Source organism: Marmota flaviventris, chromosome X, assembly GCF_047511675.1.
Source record: "Marmota flaviventris isolate mMarFla1 chromosome X, mMarFla1.hap1, whole genome shotgun sequence".
Classification (NCBI taxonomy): domain Eukaryota; kingdom Metazoa; phylum Chordata; class Mammalia; order Rodentia; family Sciuridae; genus Marmota; species Marmota flaviventris.
Window position 1 is genome coordinate 130747652 of NC_092518.1, and position 17681 is coordinate 130765332.

The 17681-nt window shown below is 37.0% G+C and overlaps 1 protein-coding gene across 5 annotated transcripts in view; it reads left to right on the plus strand.

The window, feature by feature from the left end:
• Window positions 1-15249, plus strand: part of Mtm1 (myotubularin 1) — a 98705-nt gene extending 83456 nt beyond the window's left edge. For 4 of the 5 annotated variants that reach the window (XM_027954506.2, XM_071606341.1, XM_071606343.1 and 1 more), the window contains 5 exons: window positions 171-377; window positions 1865-1957; window positions 2723-2836; window positions 7648-7824; window positions 15024-15249. In XM_027954506.2, coding sequence (XP_027810307.1) covers window positions 171-377; window positions 1865-1957; window positions 2723-2836; window positions 7648-7824; window positions 15024-15191 — 759 coding nt within the window. In that variant the 3' untranslated portion in view covers window positions 15192-15249. The remainder of the gene's footprint in view (window positions 1-170; window positions 378-1864; window positions 1958-2722; window positions 2837-7647; window positions 7825-15023) is intronic. The other variant, XM_071606340.1, reaches the window with a different exon arrangement.
• Window positions 15250-17681: the final 2432 nt, after the last annotated feature.

Below are 17681 nucleotides of genomic sequence, written 5' to 3' on the forward strand. Positions count from 1 at the left end.
GACAAGATCAACAGATCCACTGGTTCCCAGTGTTCCATCTTCTTCACTCTCTTCTTCTAGACACTGATGGATATTTTAAAGCAGGACTTTGTATATAATTAGAACATCATATTTTAAATTTAAGCAGTATCTTAGCACTGCCTTCTGAATCACATATTTTTCTCTGACAGCTTGTTCTGACAGGAGCCATTCAAGTTGCAGACAAAGTTTCTTCAGGGAAGAGTTCAGTGCTCGTGCACTGCAGTGACGGATGGGACAGGACCGCTCAGCTGACGTCCCTGGCCATGCTGATGTTGGATAGCTACTACAGGAGCATCGAAGGCTTTGAAATACTGGTACAAAAAGAGTGGATAAGTTTTGGACATAAATTTGCATCTGTAAGTTAACAATGAAACTAATTTGGGGAGGGGTACTGGGGATTGAACCCACGGACACTTAATCACTGAGCCACATCCACAGCCCTTTTTATTTTTTATTTTGAGACAGAGTCTCACTAACTTGCTTAAGGCCTTGCTAAGTTGCTGAGACAGTCTTTGAACTTGCAATCCTCCTGCCTCAGCCTCTCAAGCTGCTGGGATTACAAGCAAGCAATACCATGCCTGGCCAATAAAACTAATATTTTAAAATAATCAAATCACTGCCATTTGGGATTGAAACACTAGTTGCTAAGCCACGTATTCAGTGCCAAAATGAAAATCTGAGAAATGCAAATAAAGAAACACTTTACAGGTTTCAAAATGTGTGATGCCGTAGGTTGATAAAAGTTGTTTTAGGAGACATGTTTATCCATCTGCACTCTTTATAGTTTCACTTGAAAGTAATAGAGTCTGCATAGAAATGTTTAAATTGAAATTTCACAAAAAAGAGAAGATAGATAACAGTTTACTCTGAACTAATATTATAGCTAATAAGGCCAAATATGTTTTATAGAAATGCCAGATTTTAGTTTAGGCTTTTTATTATTCTTCTCTGATATCATTTAAAAATCATCAAGAGAATCTCTTAAAATCCATATTCTCAGGCCTTGCTTCAAGATGTCCTTTGAATAAGTGTTTTAACCAGCTTCCCACTGATTCACAGGAAGGGAACCCAGACATCACTTTTTTTTTTCCTGATACTTGTGGATTGAACTCAGGGGCACTTGACCACTGAGCCACATCCCAGCCCTATTTTGTATTTTATTTAGAGACAGGGTCTCACTGAGTTGCTTAGGGCCTCGCCATTCCTGAGGCTGGCTTTGAACTCGTGATCCCCCTGCCTCAGCCTCCTGAGCCACTGGGATTACAGGCATGTGCCACCATGTCTAACCTTCAGCCACATTTTATCAGTAGTATGAATGTATGAATAACATCTTCAAGTAGAAAATATTGTGATTTAACAAGTGAATGCATTGTGAAGTTGCTGGTTTCATCTTTAAGAGCAAAAGAAGTTTTAATTCTAATGATCACATTTTGGGGATATGATTTCAAGCCTTGAAACTTTGAACTTAATCCCTTTATGACAGAAATAACTATGTTAAATGTCTTGTACCACACTGCTCAGGGTAATCCAGTCCTGTGTTCTATCTATAGCTGTCCGTAACTCCTACAAAACTGTAGTTATATAGAATAATTGTAGTAATAACATAGGATTATGATGTTTCACCAATTTTAGTGGTATTTTATAGTTTATATATCTAATTTCCATTATTACAAAACCTTCTATTATTTATCTATATTTTCACATAAATATATACTATTAACTATGATAAACTTGGCATTTAGAAGGAAGATTGCTGAATTGTATAGTCAGATTTTGTGGCTTATATGCTTTCTCAGTTTTATACCCATGAATTAAACAAGTCATCTTCACCAATTCGTTTCAGAGAATAGGTCATGGTGATAAAAACCACGCTGATGCTGACCGATCTCCTATTTTTCTTCAGTTTATTGATTGTGTATGGCAGATGTCAAAACAGGTAAGGAATATATGAGATTAAAACACAGTCAAGGGCTGGGGATGTGGCTCAAGCGGTAGCACGCTCGCCTGGCGTGCGTGCGGCCCGGGTTCGATCCTCAGCACCACATACAAACAAAGATGTTGTGTCTGCCGAAAACTAAAAAATAAATATTAAAATTCTCTCTCTCTCTCTCTCTCTCTCTCTCTCTGTCTCTCTCTCTTTCTTAAAAAAAAAACACAGTCAACTTAATGTTTAAATTGAATATTGTGTTATATAATATCTGGGTTTTACCCCCAAAATATGCAGGACAAGATAAAGATGAAATAAAATTAGCCATGTGTGAATAATTGTTGAATCCAAGTGATGCCTATGCAGGGGTTCATTTTATTATTATGACTACTATTCATATGTCTGGAATCCCCCATAATAAAGTTTTCAAGTTTAAATTTTATCTGCATTATCTCTATTAGTGGAAGATCAATGTAACTGTCTATTATATTCATTCTATATGGGCATTTAGATGTAGGCATGTCTGCTAACGTGTAATGCCTTAAAGAATTCAAGTAAAATCCAGAAAATGAAACTCTTGACACCTTTTCATCTTCTCCCTTTACTTGATACATATTGAAATTTCTCAGTTCTGTGTAAAGTGCAGGCCCTGCTGTCCTTCTCAGAACCCTACAGTGTGGCAGCATTTGGTCCTTCCTACCATAGGTCTTTTTGGTTCTATAAAATATTAGTCTCAGCCATTCATGCCTCGCTTGCTTATTTGTTTTTGTCTAGTTCCCTACAGCTTTTGAATTCAATGAACAGTTTTTGATTACAATTTTGGATCATCTATACAGTTGCCGATTCGGTACTTTCCTATTCAACTGTGAATCTGCTCGAGAAAGACAGGTGAGTAAAAATGCTAATCTTTCTGTAAAGGTTTGCCAAGATGTATCTAGTCTGCCATATATCAAGAAGAATATGAGAGTTTGTGAGATGCTGACTTTGCCCACAAAAAGTAGGAATGACTTTAAAGCCATGCAGGTTTTCCCTCCCAAAATCCATGATAATGTTGATGAAATGAATTGTATTATAAAGGTCATAAACCTTGTAATAATAGGGGAAAGAAAGAGACATAGCAACAAACTTTTAAAAGCTGGAAAACCCATAGATAAGTGATTAATAATTTAGCTTCAGAAAACCAAGATCTCACACCAACAGTAGAGAAGCCAAGAACCAAGCCACTTTGAATAGCATGAACCCTGGACAACTCCAGGTTGAACTCTTCCAGGTAAGTATCTGGGGTGAAGGAGGAAGATACCTTGAAGAGCTGTTTAGAATAAGCTAAACAAATTCCCTCCATTCCTCTCTGGAACTAAGGACTCTGGCAGAGGTTTCCTGCCAAGAGAGGGTGCTTGAAGAGGGTGCTGCAGTGTGATAGCCCCACCTCTCTTCCCTCACTCCCTCCCAGTGTTCTGGAACCAGGTCTTCATCATTCAGATGGGAGCACCAAAGAGCCATCTCTGTTGGTGAGGATGGTGAGACAATGGATCCCTCCTAAATTGCTAATTGGGGTGGAAAATGCTCAGCTGTTATGAAAAACTGGTGATTCCTCAAAAAGGGAAATACAGAATTATCATCTGACCCAGTAATTTCACTCCTAGGTATATACTCTAAGGAACTGAAAATAGGGGTTGAAACCAAAACTACACATGTATATATTTACAATAGAATGTTAACAGCCCAAATATCTGTCAGGATGAATGAATAAAACAAAATGTGGTCTATCCATATGATAATATTATTATAATATTATTCAGCCATAAAAGTGAAGGAAATATTCATATCACAATTAGGATGGACCTTGAAATCATTGTTCTAAGAAAAAGAAACCTGATGCAAAAGATTACATAAAATACAATTCCATGTGTGTGGAATTTCCAGAATAGATAAACCCATAGGGACAGAAAGCACATTAGAGGCTAGAGGCAGGGGAGCATAGGGAGTGCCTGTTTCGTGGGTATGGGCTTTCCATTTGTGGTAATGGGAAAATGTTTTGGAAATTGATAGAGGTGATAGCTGCATGACATTGTGAATGAACTAAAAGCCACTGATTTCTATAGTTTTAAAATGTTTTATTTTATGGTATGTGAATTTTACGTCAGTTTAAAAAATTATCTCTGGGAAAACTAAGTTTTCCCAGAAAAACAACTTGGAAAAAATAACAGAGGAAGGGAAACAGAGAAGAAGCTACTATCTGATATCCTCAGAAGAATAAGAAAAATATTAACATCAGAAAATAAGGAGATAGTATCTGGAAATAACATTTAGAGATCAGAAAAGAACTTTGAAATTAAAAACATGATACCAGCCAGGCATGGTGAGGCATGCCTATAACACTAGCAACTTGAGAAGCTGAGGCAGGAGGACTGCAAATTCAAGAACAACCTCAGCAACTTAGCAAGGCCCTGAGCAACTTAATGAGACCCTGTCTCAAAATAAAGAATAAAAAGAGTTGGGGATGTGGCTCAGTGGTTAAGCAACCCCAGGTTCAATCCCTAGTTAACACCCCACGAACAAAACAAAACAAAACAAAAAAGCCATGGTATCAACAGAAATGAAAAACCAAGAAGAGGTAGAAAAGGAAGTTGAAAAAAAAAAACTCTCAGAAAATAGGAAATAAAAACAGGAAAAATAGAAAAGAAATGAAAAGAAAAAAAAAAGATTAGTCTTGAAGGTCCAATATCCAAATAATAGGAAAAACAGGGGAAAAAGAGAAAATAGGAAATCCAGAGACAAGAAAGTTTAACTTAAATAATAATTTAAGACTATTTCAAAGAATTGAAATAGATAAGTCATTTTAAAGGCTCACCAAGTGCCAAACGGGGTGGATGAAAAGAGACCTATACTAAAGCACATCTTAGTGACATTTCTGATCACCAAGGACAAAGATCCCACAGCTTTTCTCTCAGACAAAATGAAAATTTCATATCTATTTTCATGTAACTGGCCATAGTCAAAACATGGGCACATTAAAATATTGTACAAAATTACTTTTAATTTTTGTGTATTTGGTATATAAGAAACATAATGAATTTCATGTTTAGACTTGGATCCCATCTCTAAAACTTACCTTAGTATGTATATGCAAATATTCCAAAAATCTGGAAAAAATCCTAAATCCAAAATAAATCCAGTCCTAGGCATTTTGGATAAGTGATACTCAACCTGTGTTTGCAAAGAAACAGAAATCAGGAAGACTTTGGATTATTCAACAGCAGCATTGGAAGTTAGAAACCGCATAGAGCATTGCATTCAGAATTCTAAAAGAAAGTGGCTTAAACCTAGCTTTCTATAGCTACCAAACTGTCAACAAAATTTGAAGGTAGAACAGAAATATTCTTGGATACACACAGCTGCAAGAGTGCCTCCCATACTATACTATTTCTCTGGAAGCAACTGAAATGTATGCACTCCACAGTAACAATAAGCCTAAATAGAAAAAGGCAGAGGGGATCTCAAGGGTGATATATTATACATGTATATCAAGACATCACATGGAACCCCATAAATATGTACAATTTTATGTGTCAGTTAAAATGTAAAGATTAATTTTTTAAAAAAATAAAAATAGAACTACTGTATAATCCAGAAATCCCATTATGAAGTATATATTGAAAATAAATTAAATTAATATGTCAAAGACATCTGTATTCCCGTGTTCAGGCACCACGATTCCTAATAGCCAAGAAATGGAAACAACCTCAGTATCCATCAATGGATGAATGGATGACGAAAATGTGGTACATATACACAATGGAATACTATTCAACCATAAAACAGAATGAAATCCTACCATTTGCAATAACATGAATGAAACTGGAGGACATTATGCTGGGGTGAAATAAACCAGGCACAGAAAAAAAATACTGTACGATCTTTTTTCTGTATGGAATCTAAACAAATGTTGAACCCATAGTAACAGAGAATGGAAGGATAATTACCAAGGGCTCAAGGTGGGTAGGGGAGAAGAGGAGATATTGTTCAAAAGGTGTAAACCTTCAGTTAAGAGATGAGTAGTACTAGAGACCTAATGTGCAGCTTGGTAACTAGAGTTAATAATGGCATATTATAGACTTGAAATTGGTTAATTGGGTAGATCTCAAGTGTTCTCACCACAGAAAAATGGTAACTGTGTTAGGTGACCTATATGTAATTAGCTTGATTGTGGTGATTATTTCACAATGTACACAAATCAAAATATTATGTTGGTTGGGAAAGTTGGTGCATACCTGTAGTCCCAGTAGTTTGGGAGGCTCAGGCACATCACTTGAATCTAGGAGTTCAGGGCCAGTCTGGGCAACATAGTGAGATCCTGTCTCAAAAATATAAATTTAAAAAATTAAAACTCAAGGGGCTCGGGTTGTGGCTCAGCAGTACAGTGCTCACCTAGCACATGCGAGGCCCTGGGTTCAATCCTCACCACCAAATAAAAATAAATAAATAAAGGTATTGTGTCCAACTATGACAAAAAATTAAATATTAAAAAATTTAAAATCATATATAAATTGCATAACCTAAGTAGAAACAATTTATATTTGCCAAGTATACCTTAATAAAGCTGAGAAAAAATATAATTGCTTCTACATAAATGTGTGAGACTTTTATTTATATCAACACTGTCAAACTATGTGTGTGGGGGCTGCTGGAGATTGAACCCAGGGCCTTGTGCATGGGAGACAAGCACTCTACCAACTGAGATATATCTCCAGCCCGTATATAGCTTTTTAAGCTTTGTGCATATATAAAAATAAAAACAAAATTCAAATAAACACAAAGCAATATACATTTTGGTACCAGAAACATGCAATTGAAGTTTTAGGTAGATTCAGAAGAAGGCAAAGTGATGCTATCATTATTATCATTCATATTAATGAAATACCTATACCAAGGAACCTTTAGTCACTTATTTTAGGGGTGTTCTTTTTAGTTTTTAGGTTTAGTTTATTTCTTCTCCCTTATTTGAAGTCATTACTAAAAACTGTTTAAAAATTTACTGTTGGTAATTTAATTCTTAAATTTTTAATTTGCCAGCTTCATTGTGTCCCCAAACTGATGGTCAAATTTTGGTAAAAAGCTATGAAAATTTTTATAAGATAATGAATACCAGGTTAAAAAGTGAAGACATTGTGATCAGTTATCCAGATGTTTTCAAATGTCTGCATGTCAATATGATGTGGATTAAGCATCTGGATGATTGATTATAATAAAAATGACTTAATGTCTAAATGCCTGCTGTCAAGTAGACATAGGTTAAGGATTTTGTAGTTCTAACAAACACAAAAATTTTAAAAGCCAGTGGGATCTTAGGATTATTTTTCTTTTCACTGAATTAAAAAGAGTGTACTGCCCATCTGTTCATAAATGTTTTACCTAGCCAGGAATAGTCTTCTTAGGTCAGTGAATTGCATTTAATGGTGCAGCATCCTGCACCCCTGTCTTCTGGCAGAAATAGTGGCTCTCAAGCCAGGCCATTATGTATGCAAATGTCTGTAAGTGGCTGTGAGCACTCACTGGCCCTTGACGCTTTTTGAGCTATTATGGGGATAATGTAAATGTGTGATTCAAGTTGATGCTGAACTGGATTGTCATGGGCTACAAAATGGTTTCTGTGATTGTGTACGTGTTTACTTAGGCTGTCTGCTTTCTCTCTCTTCTAGAAAGTTACAGAAAGAACAGTTTCTTTATGGTCACTAATCAATGTCAACAAAGAAAAATTCAAAAACCCCTTCTACACAAAAGAAATCAATCGAGTTTTATATCCAGTTGCCAGCATGCGTCACTTGGAACTCTGGGTAAATTACTACATTAGATGGAACCCCAGAATCAAGCAACAAGTAAGTGAAGTAGCACTATTAAAAGACATACTTGGAAACCAAATGTTTACTTTGAGATTAAATAATGTTATAATTATGAAGGGAAAAAAAAACACTTGTTTTAAAATACAGTTTAATTTGTATATAATTACTAAACCATGGATGTTGCAATTAAATTCCTCTGCCAATGTGAATGTTGTAACTTTTTTGCTCTAATGTAAGGCAATATAAAGCTCCAGAACATCCCTGAGTTTTCACAGCCAGGGGTTTCCTTTACTCACTTGAAGTGGGTACACAACACATATACACACATGATTAGAAACTTCTTTAAATTGACTAGACTTGAATGATCCTGTCAAAGTAACAAAACGTTTTGTGTCCTGTGGTTCAAGTGTCTGTACTAGGTCAGCTGTCACCAGAGTGCTTTTTCCTGAGGGCCTCTACTTCTAAAATAAAGATACTGGGTCTGCCAGTGGATAGGAAATTCAGCTGGCCATTTGTCAATCATAAAATAGAAATAAGGATGTTTGAAGGGAAATGCTATATATTTTTATTAAAGACATTTATTTAGGCTTTCCATTCTCCCACTCCATCCCAAATCCACAGAAAAAAAAAAAAAAGCCTGTTTGTAGAGGCTCAGAAAACCTTCACTTACTGATTTGTTCTAAGCATTATAAATACTCAGTGTTTGTGATGGCTCTTGGTAAAGGTCTGCACTTTTTCTTGGGGTTAGAATGGTCCACTACCTGTTCTCCAGTGCAGCCTAGCACAAGCACAATCTTTAACCCTGCTAGGAGCTGGCCAGCGACTGCCAACTGCCGTGTCTCTCAGGTTGCTCATTCCACTCAAACACTAGCCACATACCAGGTTGCTCATTCCACTCAAACACTAGCCACATACCAGCCCGTGCTCTCCCTTCTTACTGGGGAGACACACCCTTGTTTCAAGTTCTCTGCCACTGCATGATAGGCTTTTGCAGTTTGGTGATGGTTGAAATGTGTATACTTTTGAAAAGTGACAGGTTCCAGGGCTTGAGAACACTGACTTGTTTGGTCTGGGATTTGAGAAGTACATTGAGGGAATTTACTTAGCAGTAGCTCTGGAGTTTAGAATATCAAATAAAGGGTAAATGGGATTTTTTTCCAGGGTTCTAACTGCTGGTTCAGAGAACATGTTCCTTTCCTATTACTTTTTTAAATCAATGAGCACTGTGTTTGTCCTATAAAATAAGCCTTTTCTATATTTGTCATGGCTTTTTAAAAAAAATTATTGGCAGTTACAAAGTATTGGCAGTTTCTGTACAAAGTCTTCTTTGATCTATTTGTACTTGGAAAAATTCTTGAAATTTAAGAAATTTAGAGCAATTCATTTCTCACTACAGAAAGGTAATGATAATAATTGTATGACAAGTCAAGTTTGGTTTTGGGGTGCTATTTTTTTCCTCTTTCTGAAAGATCAATTTTGAAGGCATATCATTAGAAGAATTTCTATAATATATTCATCCCCTTTATTTCATAGGGTTTAGTAAAATGGAACTGGGCCAGCTAGAATTGCTCATGTTCTGGTAGAGGTTTTTACTTAGAGACAATCATTGCTTTATATTATGTTCCATTGACATTTACTCAAAAATGAAAATGTCCCCTCTATGTAATTTTCTGAATGTGAAGTATCCTACATACATCTTGATGTCCTCAGGCACGTAATATATATTTTCATCCACCCAGTATTGAATATTCCTATGTGTCAGGCACTGTGGTATTACAGAGATTAGGAAGAGGTGGTCCCTACCCCCAAGAACCCCCTCGGGTTAGCGGGGGTAGCCAGTAACATAAGCTGATGATTATAATGCACAAGGATGAATTTGATAATAGAGGTATCAATTAAGAACCTCAGATTTTCTTAAAGATCTGCTTATGTAGAACATTATTGCATACAGAAATAGATCAAAGTAAAATTACATGACTTTTGAAATTATATAATATAAACGTATAAGAACGTACTTAAGCACTTGAAAATTAAATCATTATTTGATTGTGTGACCCAGAAGGTATACCAATAATTAGTGGACACCTAAAATAGTCACAGCACAATGGTGTACTATCAGCATTGAAAAGACACAAAATAATATACAGCCTTTCCCTAGCTGTTAACTTTGACAAAGACAGGGTTATTATGTCTTTAAAAGCAAAATCCACCAACCCTGCTGTGACATGCAACTCAGCAGAGCTTATGGAAAGCCCAGTGCTTCCATTTGATGAGCTATCAATAAGAAGATTTGATACTTTTGATATGAGAAAATTATTCATGGCAAAAGTAAAAGTTTGCATTTGTCACATAAACCTGGAATTTAAGCTCCAATGGAGCCTCATACTGTGCTTTAGGAACGACTGCATTCTATGTAGCTGTTAATCAGGGTTCCATTGGACGCATTCAAATTTTGTAGTGGTAACTAAAGGATGAGAACAGGAGCAGTCAGATATTAATAGACTGACCTATATAGTATTTTCAGTTAGAAAATACTAAAATAATAATTCAGTTAGAAAGTTAAAAGGCATATGGACTTCAAAAGAAAAATGAAAGAATTTTGAAGCCTAAAAATACTTCCATAACTAGCTGATGGCCTGTCTTCTTTACCATGCTGAGTTGGCACACTTTGCTTCATAACTCATTTTCCAGGTCAAAAGTTGAGGCGTAGCCAGGCGTGGTGGCACATGCCTGTAATCCCAGTAGCTTGGGAGGCTGAGGCAGAAGGATCGGAAGTTCAAAGCCAGCTTCAGCATTTTTTTTTTTTTTTTTTTTTTGTGGTTCTGGGGATTGAACCAAGAACTTGTGCATGTGAGGCAAGCACTCTACCGACTGAGTTACATCCCCAACCCCAGCCCCAGCCCCTCTTTTTTTTAAATGACTTTATTATCATTATTTTGGTGCTGGGGAACCCAGCACCAAAATAATAATAATAATATTATTATTTTATTAATAATAATATAATAATAATAATAATAACCTAAGGGTGCTTAACCACTGAGCCACATCCCCAGCCTTAATTTTTTTTTTGTTTTTGCAGATAGACAGAATATTTTACTTTATTTGTTTATATTTATGTGGTGCTAAGGATCGAACCCAGTGCTTCACAAACATGCTAAGCAAAGTGCTCTGGCACTGAGCTATAGCCCCAGCCTCAGGAATTTACCAAGGCCCTAAGCAACTCAGCAAGACCCTGTCTCTAAATAAAATACAAAATAAGGCTGGGGATGTATGTGGTTCATCAGTCTAGTGCCCCTGGGTTCAATCTCTTGTACCAAAAAAGAAAATTGAAGTGTAATACTTAAAGTCACCTGTCTTTAAATTGTTATGTCCTTTAAGTTGTTTTTGTTTATCTCTAGGCTAATGGCATCCACACATTTTGTACCCATTACTTGACTGAATTATCTTTTTATTTCTAATAGTTTTTCTGTTTACTCTCAGGTTTTCTAATTATACAGTCATGTCATCTGCAAAAATGACCGTTACTGCTGATTTCTTTTTTTATCTAATTACTTGTCACAAACTAATTCTAATCCTCAAATTGACTCTAAATTCATATGAAAAGGGGAGGCTTTAATAATATAACTGAGACAATTTGGGAGTAAATTAAGAACTTGTCCTACTGTACATCAAGATTTATATGGAATAAAATTGTGCCCAGAAACATACCCATGTGGATGTGGTGATTTGGTATAGTAAAAAGGTTGCTTCGTAGCGCTCAGGGGAAAGGACAGAGTATTCATTCAGTAAATGGTATTGGGACTGCAAAAACTACAATCCAGAGCTCCTGAAGCCCTGCCCTAAGATCTCGTCCTCCTATCTTCCCCATTTCATTTGAGAGCAACTCCATCCTAGTTGTTCTAGCCAGAAACCTTAGGGTTATCCTTGACTCCTTTTCTTTCTCACACCCCAGGTCCAATCTGTCAGGAGAGCCCATTGGGAGTCTAAACAGCACCCTGGTGTGGCCACACGGTGGCAGTAGGCTTCTAGCAGCTAGCTGCACTCCCTGAGGCTACCCTTGCTTCCTTTGACTCTCCTCAAAGTGGCAGCCAAAGCAGTCCTTGTAAAGCAGACTTCAGAGTATACCATTATTCTATTCAAAACTGGTCAGGTAGCTGCTTACCTCACCTAAAGTCAAGGCCAAAGTCCTTACAGTGGCCACTGGGGCCTTATGTAACCCTCATGTCCCTCTCTGATCTCCTAGCCTCCTCAACAAGAGCTCTTTCTTTCACACTGTGCTTCAGCCACACTGGCTCCTGCTCTTCCTCAGACACGCCAATATATACTTGGCTCCCTCCTTCATCTCTTCCAAGACTTTCCCCAAAAGTCACCTTTGTCTTCAGTGTGACTCACTCTGCACACCCAATTTAGCGTGTAACTAGTGGCCCATCCATTCCCCCACTCTATTATTCTGCTCTACTTTTCCCTAGTATTGATTATCTACCACCTCATGCCTAGTATTGATTGCCATCAAACATTTTCTCTCTAACAATTCACAGGATTGTTATGTTTGTTGCTTGTCTGTCTCCCCCTGCTGGAAGATAAATGCCATGAAACAAACTTAGTTTACTGATCCAAGTACCTAGAGCAGCATCTAGACCTCAATTGGACACAGTAATGTGGGCGAGGGATATTAATGAGCAGCATTTACTGGGTATTGCATGCTACACCAAACATTCCTACTATAAGGCCATATATGCATTTCTGAAAAACCTCACATTGCAAAGTCTCTGACTAAAAATAGCAGTGATTATGAGAAGAATAGGATTAGGAGGAGGAGACCTCTGCAAACCTCTGGACCTTTGTAATCAGAGCACTAATGGAGGTAAAAATCCCAATAGAAATGTGGGTGCAGTTACATTTGCACCTAGTCTGAGTGGATCCACTCTTTGGCGGTCAGTAGTGGGTTGAATGGCGCCTCACCCTAAAATAGATATATCCACCAGGAAACTATGAATGTGAAATTATTTGAGCTAGGGTACTTACAGTTATAACTAAGTTTAGAATCTCAAAATGAGATCCATCCTTGATTTAGCATGGGGGCTATATCCAGTGATGGTGTTCTCATAAGACAAAGAGGGGAAGATTTGAGACACAGACACAGAGGGGAGAAGGCCTCGAGAAGACAGAGGCAGAAACAATAGGGATGCTCTCATGAGCCCTGGAGCTATCAGAAGCTGGATTAGACAGGGAAGGATTCTCCCCAAAGATCCTCCAGAGGGCACATGGCCCTGCTGACACCTTGATTTTTTGGTTTCTGCCCTGTAAAACAATGATAGACTCAATTTCTGTTGTTTTAAGGCTCTCACATTTGTATCAATTTGTTAGGGCAGCTACAGGACACTAATAGCAGTCTTAAGCCCCCAAGGCCCAAGCTTGCTTCTCTGTATGCAGGGCCTGGAGCAGGCATGTTGCTCCTAGAGACTGCTCTCCTCAGCCTTCTTTGTCACTGCATGAGTTTCACAGATTTCTCATTGGTGCTCACAGCTTCAGCACATAGTTCAATGCAGTGGAATGTAGGGCAATTCTGGAAGCCAATACACATGCTAAAGAAAGGTACTTGAGAGACTTTGGGGGCTTTTTCTTAATGTGTTCTTATGTTGCTCAAGCCTTCTATAAAGCTTGCTTCCAATTGCTTGAAAACATTAACTTTGTGGGAAGCTTTTCTGTTGTATACCTTGACCTAGATACTGATTACCTAGGTATATACTTGTATAGAAATCATTGTGCTGAAAATTTTAAGATTTGTGCGTTGTGTGTGATTTATAGCTCAGAACAAAAGTTTCAAAAATGCTCAGGCTGGGGAGAATCACATTATGCTTCAGCATGACTTCTGCCTTTATATGAGCATGATCCCCTATTTGCTCACTAAAGAAAATGTAGCAAAACAGACTTTATTTAACTGACTTCACTTTCACAACAATGCTGGAAGACCATACTATTTTTAATCCCCATTTTATAGGTAGGTTGACAGCACACAGAATGTTAAGGTACACAGCTGGTAAGAGACAAACAGGATTCACAGCTTTGCTGGGGAGCATCAGAGCTGTTAATTAACACGGGCAATAAGCAAGTGGAAAGATAGTGGAGCAGAGCAAGGCAAACCCACTCAACTATCATGACACACCATGCTCTGTTCCCCATGTTGGCAAAAAAATAATCTTATGCTCCCAAGTTCTGATGGGGAAACTGAGCTATAGGAACTGCCAGGCATCACTGACAAAAGGAAGAAGTGATATCCGCACCTTGAGGGCAATGAAGTTGAGGAGACCATACTCTATTTCTCATCAATCCCACACCTAGAAAGATTCCTTAGAAAAACAATTGTTTATGTGCATCATGTGTACTACTGAAGAGCCCTCTAAATCACTGATAATCCTTAGCATAGCAGTGGGATAGATCTACTGGTTTATTCCTTCCAAGGGACTCAATAAAGTTTGAATTAAAAAAACACAATGTTGGCCAGGTGCAATGACACATACCTGAAATCTCAGCAGCCCTGGAGGCTGAGGCAGGAGGATCAAGAGTTCAAAGCCAGCTTCAGCAACTTAGCAAGGCCCTAATCAACTCAGCAAGACCCTGTCTCTATGTAAAATATAAAAAAGGAGTTGGGGATGTGGCTTAGTGGCTAAGCACCCCTGGGTTCAAACACCAGCACCAAAACAAAAAAAAAAAAGAAAGAAAAAAAACAATGTTGGATCAGAATGTTAATTGATAAATACACAGTAATACCAGTGATGTAACCTTTGATAAGTATAAAGTAATGCCTGCTGCATCTTATATCTAGATGCTCACTTAGAGGAAAAGTGTCACAAACCAGCACAGGAAGGCAGGCACATTCAAGAAGGAAAATAGTTATCATTCAGAACAAAAGAGGACAGTGGGTCTGGGACAAGCAACATGGCAGACCAGAGCTTTGTCCAAGTTGATATTTTTTAAAATGCCAATGCATGTGTGAGGAGATATGTATATTAGTTATTTCTTGGTGATGGTGGTGAATAGCTGGGTGTTTTTAGGATTCTGGTTTACTTGTTGGCATGTGTGAATGGTGCAGCATTTAAGTCAAGTACACATGTATGTTAACCCTTGAGATAAGGGTTTCTTCAGAAGGCAGTGGCTGTGGCAGATGTGTAGGCAGATGAGTTTTTGTGCTGTAGCCAGCCTAATGCATAACTAATGTGTGTGGTTCTCTCCAGCAGCCAAATCCAGTGGAGCAGCGTTACATGGAGCTCTTGGCCTTACGTGATGATTACATAAAGCGGCTTGAGGAATTGCAGCTTGCCAATTCTGCCAAGCTTTCTGATCCCCCAACATCACCGTCCAGTCCTTCACAAATGATGTCCCATGTGCAGACTCACTTCTGAGGGGGAACCCTGCTGGCACTGCCTTTGAGCTCTGAATAAAGGAATTAGTTGACTTTCATTTTGGGCATCTGTACAAAGTAGATTTAAATATTTGCCTCCAGGTAGAACTTAAACTAACATTATCTTAAACTCTTGAATATGTGCCTTCTAGAATACATATTACAAGAAACTACAGTGTCTACATGGCAATCAGAAGAAAGCCAAGAGGAGGAAAATCTGGAAAATGCTGACACCTTTAAAAAGCAGTTTTTGAAAGATAAAATTTAAATTTAATTTACCTTTATAGAAATGCTACATATACAATATGTATTTTTGATACATAAGATACATATAGAATATGTATTAAAAATTGAGACAACATTATTTCAGTCAGAGAGAGAGAGAGATTTGTGAAATGGATTTTCCTCAGACTGCTTAGAATAGTTGCTTTGGATTATCCAAAATGAATCCAAATATGAAAGATGGGTATACTGCCAAAACCAAATTGAGCTCAGCTTCCGCAGCATTATTCAAAAGTAAGGTGTTTAAATAATTGCCAACTTTTATATCATCATAAATGGTGAATTAAGAAGAAATAGCTATGTAGATGAGTTTTTCCTTATTTTGAAATTTTGAAATATTAAAGGTTTTCCCCTAATTTTCAAGAGAAGTGTATTTTTATATTTAAAAAACTAGTGGGGCCCATTAAATATGATTTGATTTTTCCTTTACTTTGCCAGTTCTATTTTCTAAATTCTTTCATGAGCTTGCCTAAAATTCTGAAATGGTTTTCAAGTTGTGGAAAATCCTATATAGAACTCTATTTAAGGATGCCAGGTGCATTCTGCTGCTTTAGGTGAATATTTCAGCAAACGTGGCTCTAGTAAATGCAGCTTATCTGCCAAAATGTAGGTTCACCATCTTGGATATATAAGCTACTACTAGAGCATCATTCTTTGAGATAAATGCCCCAGATGTACATTTGTTGAGCGTATTCTTCAAAGTATTATGTTTATGTATTTTGGTTTAAATGGTGTTGGGTTTCCCTCCCCGCAAGTGTGCATAAAAACTGGTTCTACAAATTTTTACTTGAAGTACCGGGAAGTTTGCTTTTTCAGGTTTTTTTGTTTTGTTTTGTTTTATTGTATTAAGTAAAATTTTAAATGCACAGTTCTATTTGATATATGAACTAATTCATTTAGTAAGTATATTTGTAAAAGCTAAAGCTAGAGATAAAACAATAAGTTTTACAATGATTTGTAAAGGACTATTTATACCTAATATGGTTTTGTTTTCAATGAATTAAGAGAGATTAAATATATCTTTGTAAATTATTTTATGTCATAGCTTAATTGGTCTACAAAATAAGACATCTCAAATATAGTGGTATAATGTATGAATTTTGTAAGTATAAGCAATTTTATTAGACATTCTCTTGCTTTTTGTAAACGCTGTAAATATTTCATAAATTAACAAAGTGTCACTCCATACAAAGAAGAAAGCTAATACTAATGGCTTAAAGGATTTTGTGAAATTTGATGAAAACATTTTCATGGCAAAAAAAAAAAATGACTAAAGACCTGCTGTAATAAATACATTAACTAAAACCTAACACTCTATTTTGAGGAATGTGACTGTGTATGTGTTTGAAATGTGCATGGTTCCCATCTTATTTTCTGATCTATTTCATACACTCTTTTTACTAGCAACCATTGTGTCCATTTTTGACTGGTAAGTGGCCAGCTGAATTTCCTATCCACTGGCAGGCCCAGTATATCTTTATTTTAGAAGTAGAGGCCCTCAGGAAAAAGCACTCTGGTGACAGCTGACCTAGTACAGACACTTGAACCACAGGACACAAAACGTTTTGTTACTTTGACAGGATCATTCAAGTCTAGTCAATTTAAAGAAGTTTCTAATCATGTGTGTATATGTGTTGTGTACCCACTTCAAGTGAGTAAAGGAAACCCCTGGCTGTGAAAACTCAGGGATGTTCTGGAGCTTTATATTGCCTTACATTAGAGCAAAAAAGTTATAGGATGGAGATGTCTAGAGGACTATAATTAATAATATTGTATTCTGTATTTTTGATCAAGGAATAGATTTTAGGTATTATTAAAAACAGGTAACTATGAGATGAGGAATATGCTAATTTGCTTGAGTATAATAACATTCCCTATGTGTGTACCAAAAATATCATGTATGCCTTAAGTATATAGAGCAAAACAATAAAGATTCTATAGAGAGGAGAAATAGGAATTCAGCCACATCTGTAATTAGGGAAATATACATTGGACCCACAGTAAGATATGAACCCACACCCATGCTATCCTTTTAAAAGTCTGGCAGCCCTAAGCATTGGCAAGATTGTACACCAGTAGTAACTTCATACAGTTCTTTGGAGAATAATTGACATTATGTGGTAAAACTGAAGTTCATACCTACCCTAGGATCTAGCATTTCTACTCTTGAATATAGAGATGGCCTGGAGAAATGAGGAACTCTGCACTA